This window comes from Ptychodera flava, chromosome 18 (assembly GCF_041260155.1).
Source record: "Ptychodera flava strain L36383 chromosome 18, AS_Pfla_20210202, whole genome shotgun sequence".
Taxonomy (NCBI): Eukaryota; Metazoa; Hemichordata; class Enteropneusta; family Ptychoderidae; genus Ptychodera; species Ptychodera flava.
Genome location: NC_091945.1, coordinates 2,303,341 through 2,317,073, shown reverse-complemented (window position 1 = coordinate 2,317,073; position 13,733 = coordinate 2,303,341). Strand labels below are relative to the sequence as shown.

The following is a 13,733-nucleotide window of genomic DNA, read 5'->3' as shown; positions in this document are numbered from 1 at the left end:
TGTGCGAAAAGTCAAACATTCGAAAATAGTGTAAATCTTTATTTATAAACGTACACATGACTTGTAGTAAATAACGACAGTGAAAATTACACATACATACCAATATTGAACCATCTCATCCCTTTGTCTCTACAGTTCGTCTTGTCTTTTGTTTAATGATTTACAAATTGAATGCCCCCATTTTATAAGTCATCGTGACCAGTTAGTGTATGCATGTGAGAAAAATTCCGTTCAGTTTTAAAAAACAATACAGGATATCCGTGAAAAATAGACGCGAAGGGTCCAGTTTGTTTGTCATGTTAGCCACTGAGGGCATGCAAGGTGAGTATCTTCAACCACTTCTGGGTGCAGACTATTTTGTGTGTTGTGCAGAATGAGAGGTTCTTACAAATATGCTGATAACTTTTCTATAGTTTAGTATCTCCATGCCATACAACTAAGAAATGAAAAACTCCCACGAAAATATTATATTGTATTTTCAATATTTGAAAATGATATCCCCTACAGTTTTTTATCTCGGATTAGGTACAATTATATTAACGCATATACACTGAGAAGAAGAAAACATAATCTCCGATGTATAAGTTAGAATATGTAAATGATTTCAGCATTGATACCCGAAAATAGTATTTTTCATGTTCTTATCGCAAATGGTTTCAAATTCAGTAAATTCTCGATTGGATTTGAACTCGTAACGTATGGCACCCAGTCGCCTAGCGAAGACATCACAGTCAAAAGCGCTCAGCTAAATCCACACTCTTGAAAAATGAGTGGTTCGACAACCGAGCTACAGTTGCTACAATTTTTGTGACTGCGACCCCACCACACACACGCATTATAGTTCGTGAAGCACCCGCTCACACATACATACTTGCTATCACTCATCGCACACAAACTTTAACAAAGTGATAAATAGATCGCTTAACTTGGCGAAAAATAGTCTTGGGGAAAATTCTGTCCACTAGCAGAGCTATCAACTCAAGATAGTAAATGTTTAGAAAATACACAATTTACTTGTCACATGTCATTGCCTTTCTTAAGCTTGATAAAGACTTCACCTGGTCTTTGACATGAGGTTTTGTCTTGGAATGAGTATGTGCATTCTCAGACCATGCTTCTGAAACAGTTTTCGTCGCCGAACTCTTGCTGTCACAGGACACAGAACCTCTTCGAAACTTTTTATTGAAAGCAGTTTTTACCTATCGAAAGAACAACCCGAAAAGAATGTGAAGATGAGAGTATTAAAATTATCTTGTGTGTCGAACTGAGGCTTTTTCTCCGAGATATTCCATGACAACGTGATCGATTTACATTCTAATTTGATTTGATCGTCGTGACACGCCTAGAACCAGCGCTGAAATGAAGCTATAACAGTTAGACATTGTTTCTATTTTTAATACAATGTGTGGGACCTGTGGGTGGGGTAGTGTGCACATTTCTATGATATTGCAATTTTTGAATCAAACGTTTAAAAGTTTCCGTACCTAAAAGCATTACGTAAGCCTTCCCTTTTCTAGAATCCTGGCTTGAACTAAGGCGTCGACAATTTACTTTAAACTCTCTGATATGACTGATGAATCGCTACTGTCAATTTTTCATGCCAGTTTTAGCTGTCCTAACAGTTCATATCACGCAAAAGATATTTATTCAAATGTTAATTCCATGCACTCAATCTATCAATAACTACACTCTGTATTCCTAAAAGTAGACCAGTCTATTAGTACTGTTAACAGAATATGTTGCAAAATAAAAAAGAGTCATTTTCAGAGCAAAATTATAACTCACCTCATCATTCAAGTAGCAATGGAAAATGAATACAAAGAAGCCTTGAAAAGAGTTGGTGATTGTAAATAGGTATTGGAAAAACAGTGTATCCTCGTTCACAGCCAGAACTCCAAACACCCATGACAGCCCAAGCAGTGGCACCAAAACAAGCCCCGCTCTGATTCCAGCCCTGTTTGTGTATAAAAAGATTCTTATTTGTAATCGTCAGTTATTTCTGTTTTGATATTTCAAACGTTAAAACTTTGTAGATACAGCTAGAATAACGTTTGCCTGTGTAAACATTAATCACATGTAAAGTTTTCGATTTTATCATCCACAGCAAATGCTATCTGTTAGAGGATGTAGCAAGAACTGAAGTCGTTTTTAAAGAAGTGTATCACTTACTTCATCTTTTCTATGTCACTCTTCTTGGCGTTGACTCTAACTGTCATAAACGCCCTCATCACCATAGTTAAGACAAAGAAATTCATCTAGAGTAATAAGAATGATCATAATTATAACCATTTATAGTAATGCTACCGTGGTATTGGTAAAATTACTACTGAATTTTTGTTGCTGATGATGCATTTAAAAGGAGGACAAATGTAAGTCACCAAATAATGTATTTTACGATCGTCATTGGGCATGCGCAATGAAATTGACTGCCGTTGGATCGGCACAAGACTTCCAAGGAAGTAGCAATGCCTCGGAAGTGCGTATTACATACTATGCACTATCGCGTTATACAGGCAGACATAGCAATCGAATAAAAACCGCAATCTGATTCTAACTATGGAACAAAGAGTGATCGTTATGATTTTTCAAAGTCATAGTAAATGGATTGACATTTAAGTGAGCAGCGCAGTATTGAAAGGAAAATGCTTGAAAGACAGTTTATTACAAAACTGTCTACTATCTTACCGCCACAACAGCAATAGCCGGTATTATGAATGCGGAAGGTAAACCGTCTTCCAGCGACAACCAGCAACTGTGAAAATATTAAACGTACACACACAGGATCTCTTACATTATTCTTCATCGTTTTCTACAAGGATCGAAAATGACCATAATCTCCGAGTAATATAAACACAAACACTGTAAGTGACAACATTGTATTTAATTTTTATAAGGTTAGAACTGTTTCGTCCAAAGATGATAAGATACGCTAAAATGCTTTCAAGAAGTCTCATCTTCTTGAAGTCCGAGCCATCGTATCGTCTTCGTTTTATATCATAAAATAAAATGTGTACTTTTACTTACTATTTATCGTTTCCATAGTATTGCCACTTGATGCCAGCCGACATGCTGACAATGACAATGGGCACTCCCCAGCCAAGAAATAAAAACTGGATGACTTTGGCTGAATGGTTGAAGACGTTGCGTATCTTGATGTACAACTGAATACCTTGTACCATCATCCAGAAAAACGAGGCCAAGTACAGATAGTGCAGGAGAATGGCAACAAATCGACATACTTTCTGTTAAAACAAAGAAAAAATGTAAGAATATTCAAAATTCAATATTATGAGGTTTTGAGCGTTTGAGCGCATGAGTAATATATACACGGTGATATACGGTGCACACAGACGGAGACAGTTTCAGACAGTGAAAAAGTGGACGCGGACAGGGGCTGGAAAGATAGAACAATGGGAAAAGATCGATAAGACAAAGCAAGGTCTTTTTTTCACGATATGAAATAAATAAATAAATAAATAAATAAATAAATAAATAATAAATAATTCCGAAGTACATCTATCTTTGCACTATTACATTTGAATATAAATGAATATTCAAATGAATGCTACTTTCTTTAAAGTATATATATATATATATATATATATATATATATATATATATATATATATATATATATATATATATATATATATATATACGTCAGCAGTCTGTTAGTCACGGCACGAGTGCCAGTAAAATATAAAAGTCGGCGTTGAGGTACTGACCCGATTCTCAGTGGCGGTGATTCCGATAATAAACGTAAACTGCGCCATCATGAGGGCTATAACCATGTTCTGTAGAATTGTGACGCGCTCCGAGTTCAAACTAAAAGAAGGAAAACAGCTAATCAGGATTATATACGATATTTACATGACAAGTATTTAAGCTTCGTTTCATTTCAATTTCCATCTGGAAGACGCAGGAAAATGTAAACATTGTTGTTATGTAGGTCATTCCCCCCACACTCATCATGACCTGAGTTCAATTAGTCTAGAACATTCTCAAGGTCACTGCCCTTGATGACCTCACAACCTGAATTCAATTAGTCATGTTGGAATGTTCTGGAAAGTTGATTAGTTGTGTAAGGGAGATAATTTTAGAACAGTAATTAGCATGTCAATAAAAGTTCTAGATTGTTCTTACATGCCTTTATAAAAGGGACGTGCACAGCTTCCAGTCAGACTTTTGGGATCGTGTCTCTTGTGTGTTACTAAACTCCAGCAGTAGTCATTCTCAAGACTTTCCAAGACCTTCACTGCCAACGCTGGATTTATACTTTGGACTTTGTGCAGCTTCAAGCCTGCAAGCCAAAGGACTGTTCATTCATCCGACTGACTGTTACAACTCTGAGACTGGAGCTTTGCCGTCCCAGCTGAGATAAGTAGTCTGTACACTTTTAAAGCTTGTACTCTGTCCCTAACTTAGCAATTAGTTTTGTTTTCGTAATAAATTTTGTTTAAACGTTAACTGCTGAGTTCACCCTTTTGTTCGTTTTCTCTGCACGTAACAAAATTGGGGGCTTGTCCGGGATACGAATATTTTGAGCCGTTTGACAACATTTTGACAGCTTTTCAAAACTACTGTATACTGTGAACTCAGCGAAATTTAATCATGGCGGAATTTAAACCAGAGGAAATGGATGACCTTGATCAGGACACATTTGATTCCCTCAGAAAAGACGACCTTAACACTGGCCAATTTCCTTAAAGTAGAAGTCAAAAGATCTATGCGCAAGAGGGAAATACAGTACCGTATTGCCAAACATCTAGTTGATTTAGGCCAATTTGAGGAATCCACCCTGAAGATTATGAGCCCGAGTCTACCTCTGAACTCAGAAAATTAGAATTAGAAATGCAGACAAATTTGGAGATCAAGAAACTAGAATTACAAATAGAAAAAGAAAAAATACAAATGCAGTTAGAATGGAAGAAAGACAGAGAGAGAGAGATAGGCAGGAAAGATTAGAATGAAACGTTTAGAGCTTGGACAGTCAGGAAAATCCTTCCCTTCACACGGTTTTGACATCACTAAGCATTTCAGGTTAGTCCCCCCTTTCCAAGAAAAGGATGTTGATAAATATTTCCTTCATTTTGAGAAAATTGCTCAGAGTCTGAATTGGCCTAAGGAGTCCTGGTCTATGCTTTTGCAGAGTGCTTTGGTGGGTAAAGCCAGAGAAATTTACATTCAGTTGTCAGTAGAGCAGGCTTCAAATTATGATTCTGTGAAGGAATTAATTCTCAAGGGCTATGAGTTGGTGCCTGAAGCTTACCGTCAGAAATTTAGGGATTGTGAGAAGGTGAAAGATCAAACTTATGTTGAATTTGCTCGAACAAAAGAACAACTGTTTGATCGTTGGTGTTCTTCTGAAAAGGTCAGTCAGAATTATGACAAATTACGACAACTTGTTTTGATTGAGGAATTTAAGAGGTGCATTCGGAGTGACATCAAGACGTTTATCAATGAACAAAAGGCAGATACATTGGAGGTTGCTGCACGTTTGGCCGATGATTATCATTGACCCACAAATCTTCATTTCTCAGCAAACCATCCCAGTCCTTTTCCTACAGAAACAATGCAGGCAAATTTAACTCCTCCTTTTCATCCAAGAATTTTTCAAAGGAGAGTAGGAAATCAAATGACAACAGTTCACAAAATTCAAGTAACACTCCCATATCATCAGATCCCAAGTCTCAATCTCCTTCTGACAAACAGTTCGGTACACTTTCTTGTAATTATTGCAAGAAAGACGGCCATTTAATGTCAGATTGTTTCAAATGAAAAGAAAACGTGAAGGTCAAAGTGGTCAAAGTGGATCTAAGCCCACCGGCTTTATTTCTTCATCAACTCATTAGAGTCTAATAATGTGTGCAACACATTTTCTGAGGTTAAACCCCTCTTATCCCCAATTAATGAGGTCAAGGTCAATTCTTCTCAAGATAGCATTATGGGTATTTTCGAACCATTTATTCATGATGGTTTTTATATCACTTTCTAGTGATTTCTCTTCGCTACCCCTGTCAAAATTTTAAGAGATACCGGGGCTTCCCAGTCTCTTTTGTTGGCAGATACCCTGCCGTTTTCTGAAAAGTCATTTTCAGGTTCTAAAGTTCTTATTAAGGGGGTAGATTGTAATGACTACATTCCTGTTCCTCTCCATAATGTCTATTTGTCTTCGGACTTTGTTTCTGGACCTGTGGCTTTAGGTATTAGGCCTTTTTTGCCTTTTGAAGGGATTCACCTTCTTCTTGGAAACGACCTTGCTGGGGACAAGGTCATTACTAATCCACTTGTGACTGATAATCCTAGTTTAGATCAGGATCCAGAGCCAATTGAACAAGAGATACCCGATTTATTTCCTTCATGTGCCATTACTCGAGCCATGTCAAAGAAAACTTCCGAGAATCAAAATACTCTCAAAAATAATGTCACAGATGTTGACTTAAATGACACCTTTCTCAGTCAGGTGTTTGACACGGATCATTCCGTTATCCCTCGTGGATTTGAAACTTCCAGTAAAACTGCTGACCAAAGTCAGACATTTTCTAGATCAAATCTCATTGCAGAACAACACAAAGACCCAGATATTTGTCTTTGTTTGACAGGGTAGATGATGAAGGTAAAACTTCAGATAGCTCTGTTTCCTATTATACAAAATCTGGTATTCTCATGCGTAAATGGAGACCTCCAGATGTTTTGGTTGATGACGATTGGGCTATATGTTTGTAGGTCATTTCCCCCACACTCATCATGACCTGAGTTCAATTAGTCTAGAACATTCTCAAGGTCACTGCCCTTGATGACCTCACAACCTTGAATTCAATTAGTCATGTTTGGAATGTTCTGGAAAGTTGATTAGTTGTGTAAGGGAGATAATTTTAGAACAGTAATTAGCATGTCAATAAAGTTCTAGATTGTTCTTATATGCCTTTATAAAAGGGACGTGCACAGCTTCCAGTCAGACTTTTGGGATCGTGTCTCTTGTGTGTTACTAAACTCCAGCAGTAGTCATTCTCAAGACTTTTCAAGACCTTCACTGCCAACGCTGGATTTATACTGTGGACTTTGTGCAGCTTCAAGCCTGCAAGGACTGTTCATTCATCCAACTGACTGTTACAACTCTGAGACTGGAGCTTTGCCGTCCCAGCTGAGATAAGTAGTCTGTACACTTTTAAAGCTTGTACTCTATCCCTGACTTAGCAATTAGTTTTATTTTCGTAATAAATTTTGTTTAAACGTTAACTGCTGAGTTCACCCTTTTGTTCGTTTTCTCTGCACGTAACAAAATTGGGGGCTCGTCCGGGAGACGAATATTTTGAGCCGTTTGACAACATTTTGCTACCTTTTCAAAACTACTATATACTGTGAACTCAGCGAAATTCATCATGGCGGAATTTAAACCAGACGAATTTATGGATGACCTTGATCAGGACACATTTAATTCCCTCAGAAAAGACAACCTCATAGCACTGGCAAATTTCCTTAAAGTAGATGTCAAAAGATCTATGCGCAAGCGAGAAATTCAATTCAAGATTGCAAAACATTTAGTTAATTCTGGCCATTTTGAAGAGTCTGCCTTAAAAGATTATGAGCCTGAGTCTTCCTTCGAACTCAAAAAATTAGAATTAGAAATTCAGGCAGATTTGGAGCTTAAAAAATTGGCATTAGAAAAAGAAAAATACAAATGCAATTACAAATGAAAGAAAAAGAATTGCAAATGGAAGAAAGACAGAAAGAAAAGAAAGGCAGGAAAGATTAGAAATGGAAGAAAGACAGAAAGAGAGGGAATTGGAAATGAAAGAAAAAGAATTGCAAATGGAAGAAAGACAAAGGGAGAAAGAAAGAGAGGAAAAAGAAAAGGAAAGAGAATTAGCTGAACACCGACTGCAGTTAGAAATGAGACGTTTAGAGCTTGGAAAGTCAGGAAAATTCTTCCCTTCAGACAATTTTGACATCACTAAGCATTTCAGGTTAGTTCCCCTTTCCAAGAAAAGGATGTTGATAAATATTTCCTTCATTTTGAGAAAATTGCTCAGAGTCTGAATTGGCCTAAGGAGTCCTGGTCTATGCTTTTGCAGAGTGCTTTGGTGGGTAAAGCCAGAGAAATTTACATTCAGTTGTCAGTAGAGCAGGCTTCAGATTATGATTCTGTGAAGGAATTAATTCTCAAGGGTTATGAGTTGGTGCCTGAAGCTTACCGTCAGAAATTTAGGGATTGTGAGAAGGTGAAAGATCAAACTTACGTTGAATTTGCTCGAACAAAAGAACAACTGTTTGACCGTTGGTGCTCTTCGGAAAAGGTCAGTCAGAATTATGACAAATTACGACAACTTGTTTTTGATTGAGGAATTTAAAAGGTGCATCCGGAGTGACATCAAGACGTTTATCAATGAACAAAAGGCGGATACATTAGAGGTTGCTGCACGTTTGGCCGATGATTATTCATTGACCCACAAATCTTCATTTCTCAGCAAACCATCCCAGTCCTTTTCCTACAGAAACAATGCAGGTAAATTTAACTCCTCCTTTTCATCCAGAATTTTCAAAGGACAGTAGAAAATCAAATGACAACAGTTCACAAATTCAAGTAACACTTCCACATCATCAGATCCAAAGTCTCAATCTCCTTCTGACAAACAGTTCGGTACACTTTCTTGTAATTATTGTAAGAAAGACGGCCATTTAATGTCAGAGTGTTTCAAATTGAAAAGAAACGTGAAGGTCAAAGTGGTCAAAGTGGATCTAAGCCAACCGGCTTTATTTCTTCATCAACTCAATTAGAGTCTAATAATGTGTGCAACACATTTTCTGAGGTTAAACCCCTCTTATCCCCAATTAATGAGGTCAAGGTCAATTCTTCTCAAGATAGCATTATGGGTATTTTCGAACCATTTATTCATGATGGTTTTATATCACTTTCTAGTGATTTCTCTTCCGCTACCCCTGTCAAAATTTTAAGAGATACCGGGGCTTCCCAGTCTCTTTTGTTGGCAGATACCCTGCCGTTTTCTGAAAAGTCATTTTCAGGTTCTAAAGTTCTTATTAAGGGGGTAGATTGTAATGACTACATTCCTGTTCCTCTCCATAATGTCTATTTGTCTTCGGACTTTGTTTCTGGACCTGTGACTTTAGGTATTAGGCCTTTTTTGCCTTTTGAAGGGATTCACCTTCTTCTTGGAAACGACCTTGCTGGGGACAAGGTCATTACTAATCCACTTGTGACTGATAATCCTAGTTTAGATCAAAATCCAGAGCCAATAGAGGAAGACATTCCCGGCCTTTTCCATCATGTGCCATTACTCGAGCCATGTCAAAGAAAACTTCTGAGAATCAAAATACTCTCAAAAATAATGTCACAGATGTTGACTTAAATGACACCTTTCTCAGTCAGGTGTTTGACACGGATCATTCCGTTATCCCTCGTGGATTTGAAACTTCCAGTAAAACTTCTGCTGACCAAAGTCAGACATTTTCTAGATCAAATCTCATTGCAGAACAACACAAGACCCAGATATTTTGTCTTTGTTTGACAGGGTAGATGATGAAGATAAAACTTCAGATAGCTCTGTTTCCTATTATACAAAATCTGGTATTCTCATGCGTAAATGGAGACCTCCAGATGTCTTGGTTGATGACGACTGGGCTATAAAACATCAAATTGTGGTTCCAAAGCCCTATCGTGCTGAAATATTGCGCCTGGCCCATGAAACGCCCTGGGCTGGTCATTTGGGAGTAAGGAAAACTTATCATAAAATTCTCAGTCACTTTTATTGGCCTAATCTCAGGCAGGATGTAGCACATTTCTGTAAAACTTGTCACACATGTCAAATGGTAGGAAAGCCAAATCAGACCATTCCAAAAGGCCCCTTTACAACCAATTCCTGCATTTCAAGAACCATTTAGTAGGATACTAATAGACTGTGTTGGGCCCCTACCAAAAACAAGATCAGGAAATGAGTACATGTTGACAATTATGTGTACATCAACTCGGTTCCCAGAAGCCATACCACTGAGAAATATAAAGACAAAGACTATAGTGAGAGCTTTAGTCAAATTTTTCACTTTATTTGGCCTCCCTAAATGTGTCCAGTCCGATCAAGGCTCCAACTTTATGTCTGGAATTTTCCAACAAGTAATGGATCAGCTAGGCATTAAACAGTATAGGTCATCCGCCTATCATCCAGAAAGTCAGGGTGCTCTTGAGCGATTTCATCAAACTTTGAAAAACATGATTAGGACCTACTGTTTTGACACAGAGAAGCAGTGGGATGAAGGAATTCATTTTTTGCTCTTTGCTGTTAGAGAGTCAATTCAGGAGTCTCTTGGTTTTAGCCCATTTGAGCTTGTATTTGGACATACAGTCCGTGGCCCACTTAAGCTCGTTAAAGAGAAATTCTTATCAGACGATGATGATTGTCTGAATATTTTGCAATATGTGTCAGACTTTCGTACAAAACTCTCTAAAGCATGTGAATTAGCCAGAGAAAATCTTGAGTCATCTCAGCAGTCAATGAAAACCAGATATGATAAAAGCACCTCAAAACGGAAGTTTGAACCAGGTCAAAAAGTTCTTGTTCTACTTCCAATTCCTGGCAAACCACTCCATGCTCGTTACTTTGGGCCATATCTAATTGATAAGAAATTGAGTGATTTAAATTAATCATAATAACACCTGACAGGCGAAAACAAAAACAGCTATGTCACATAAATATGCTTAAGCCATATTTGGATAGGGATAATCCTACTATAACTCAGCCTGTCAGTGCAGTCAGTTCAAACCATTATGAAGATAGTAATACTGAAACTGACTTGAGTGAAAATACTCTAAACTCAAAGCTGGGCTCGGTCAAGCTTCAGAACTCAGAAATCCTGGAGAAGCTGGAGTCTACAAAGTTGGCACACCTCCAGCCAGAACACCAACAACAGCTGAAAGAACCAATCCATGAACATTTGTTTCAAGATGTTCCAACGAGGACAAACGTCATCTATCACGACGTTGATGTTGGGGACAGTAAGCCTGTAAAACAACATCCATACAGACTGAATCCAACAAAGCAAAATATCTCCAGGAAGAAGTCAAATACCTGCTGGACAATGACTTTATTGAACCCAGTAAAAGTAACTGGAGTTCGCCGTGCATACTTGTTCCCAAATCAGACCACAGTTATCGTATGTGCACGGACTTTAGGAAGGTCAACGCTTTAACAAAGACAGACACTTTCCCAATCCCGAGGATTGATGACTGCATCGACCGAGTGGGAAAAGCCAAGTATGTGACAAAATTTGACCTACTGAAGGGATTTTGGCAAGTCCCTCTGACGGATCGTGCTCGTGAAATATCCGCCTTTGTTACACCAGACGGATTGTTCCAGTACAAGGTGATGCCATTTGGAATGAAGAACTCTCCGGCAACGTTCCAACGGATGATCAACGACGTCATATCCGGGCTAGACGGGTGTGCAGCCTACGTTGACGACGTCGTCCTGTATAGTGACACCTGGGAGGAACACATCAAGCTCATGTGGAAGTTCTTTGAGAGACTGAGCAAAGCAATGTTGACTGTCAACCTTGCCAAATCTGAGTTTGGTTGGGCAAGGGTAACTTACCTCGGACATACTGTAGGACAGGAAATTTAAAGGCAAAAATCAGAGATTGCTAAGATGGAGTTTAATGTTACAGGAGTTTAATCTTGACATTAGACATATCAAAGGCAGAGACAATTTAATTGCAGACTGTCTCTCTCGTATTTAGAGTTTATTGTTGTTCACTTTCAAGAAATTTTACTTTAGAGTAAAACAAATTTTGAGTACTTAAATCTTTTTCAAGATTACATTTGCAAAAGAAAGAATTTTCTTTGAAAAATTTTCTTTTTTTGAAGAGGGGGTGTGTTATGTAGGTCATTTCCCCCACACTCATCATGACCTGAGTTCAATTAGTCTAGAACATTCTCAAGGTCACTGCCCTTGATGACCTCACAACCTTGAATTCAATTAGTCATGTTTGGAATGTTCTGGAAAGTTGATTAGTTGTGTAAGGGAGATAATTTTAGAACAGTAATTAGCATGTCAATAAAAGTTCTAGATTGTTCTTATATGCCTTTATAAAAGGGACGTGCACAGCTTCCAGTCAGACTTTTGGGATCGTGTCTCTTGTGTGTTACTAAACTCCAGCAGTAGTCATTCTCAAGACTTTTCAAGACCTTCACTGCCAACGCTGGATTTATACTGTGGACTTTGTGCAGCTTCAAGCCTGCAAGGACTGTTCATTCATCCAACTGACTGTTACAACTCTGAGACTGGAGCTTTGCCGTCCCAGCTGAGATAAGTAGTCTGTACACTTTTAAAGCTTGTACTCTATCCCTGACTTAGCAATTAGTTTTATTTTCGTAATAAATTTTGTTTAAACGTTACTGCTGAGTTCACCCTTTTGTTCGTTTTCTCTGCACGTAACATATAAAACATCAAATTGTGGTTCCAAAGCCCTACCATGCTGAAATATTGCGCCTGGCCCATGAAACCCCCTGGGCTGGTCACTTAGGAGTCAGGAAAACTTATCATAAAATTCTCAGTCACTTTTATTGGCCTAATCTCAGGCAGGATGTAGCACATTTCTGTAAAACTTGTCACACATGTCAAATGGTAGGAAAGCCAAATCAGACCATTCCAAAGGCCCCTTTACAGCCAATTCCTGCATTTCAAGAACCATTTAGTAGGATACTAATAGACTGTGTTGGGCCCTACCAAAAACAAGATCAGGAAATGAGTACATGTTGACAATTATGTGTACATCAACTCGGTTCCCAGAAGCCATACCACTGAGAAACATAAAGACAAAGACTATAGTGAGAGCTTTAGTCAAATTTCTCACTTTATTTGGCCTCCCTAAATGTGTCCAGTCCGATCAAGGCTCCAACTTTATGTCTGGTATTTTTCAACAAGTAATGGATCAGCTAGGCATTAAACAGTATAGGTCATCCGCCTATCATCCAGAAAGTCAGGGTGCTCTTGAGCGATTTCATCAAACTTTGAAAAACATGATTAGGACCTACTGTTTTGACACAGAGAAGCAGTGGGATGAAGGAATTCATTTTCTGCTCTTTGCTGTTAGAGAGTCAATTCAAGAGTCTCTTGGTTTTAGCCCATTTGAGCTTGTATTTGGACATACAGTCCGTGGCCCACTTAAGCTCATTAAAGAGAAATTCCTATCAGACGATGAGGATTGTCTGAATATTTTGCAATATGTGTCAGATTTTCGTACAAAACTCTCTAAAGCATGTGAATTAGCCAGAGAAAATCTTGAGTCATCTCAGCAGTCAATGAAAACCAGATATGATAAAAGCACCTCAAAACGGAAGTTTGAACCAGGTCAAAAAGTTCTTGTTCTACTTCCAATTCCTGGCAAACCACTCCATGCTCGTTACTTTGGGCCATACCTAATTGATAAGAAATTGAGTGATTTAAATTACATCATAATAACACCTGACAGGCGAAAACAAAAACAGCTATGTCACATAAATATGCTTAAGCCATATTTGGATAGGGATAATCCTACTAAAACAAAGCCTGTCAGTACAGTCAGTTCTGGCCATTATGAAGATAGTGATACTGAAACTGACTTGAGTGAAAATACTCTAAACTCAAAGCTGGGCTCGGTCAAGCTTCAGAACTCAGAAATCCTGGAGAAGCTGGAGTCTACAAAGTTGGCACACCTCCAGCCAGAACAACAACAACAGGTGA

General features: G+C 38.2%; 1 protein-coding gene across 1 annotated transcript in view; it reads right to left on the bottom strand.

Annotated features, from left to right (window-relative positions):
• Window positions 1-18: 18 nt before the first annotated feature.
• LOC139116673 (adhesion G protein-coupled receptor L4-like) overlaps window positions 19-13,733 on the bottom strand; it is a 45,777-nt gene continuing 32,062 nt past the window's right edge. Inside the window, exons 19-24 of the mRNA XM_070679259.1 lie at window positions 3,726-3,825; window positions 3,025-3,242; window positions 2,686-2,752; window positions 2,170-2,255; window positions 1,786-1,954; window positions 19-1,199 (exon numbers count right to left, since the gene is read on the bottom strand). Of these exons, the coding sequence (XP_070535360.1) occupies window positions 1,011-1,199; window positions 1,786-1,954; window positions 2,170-2,255; window positions 2,686-2,752; window positions 3,025-3,242; window positions 3,726-3,825 (829 nt within the window). The 3' untranslated portion in view covers window positions 19-1,010. The remainder of the gene's footprint in view (window positions 1,200-1,785; window positions 1,955-2,169; window positions 2,256-2,685; window positions 2,753-3,024; window positions 3,243-3,725; window positions 3,826-13,733) is intronic.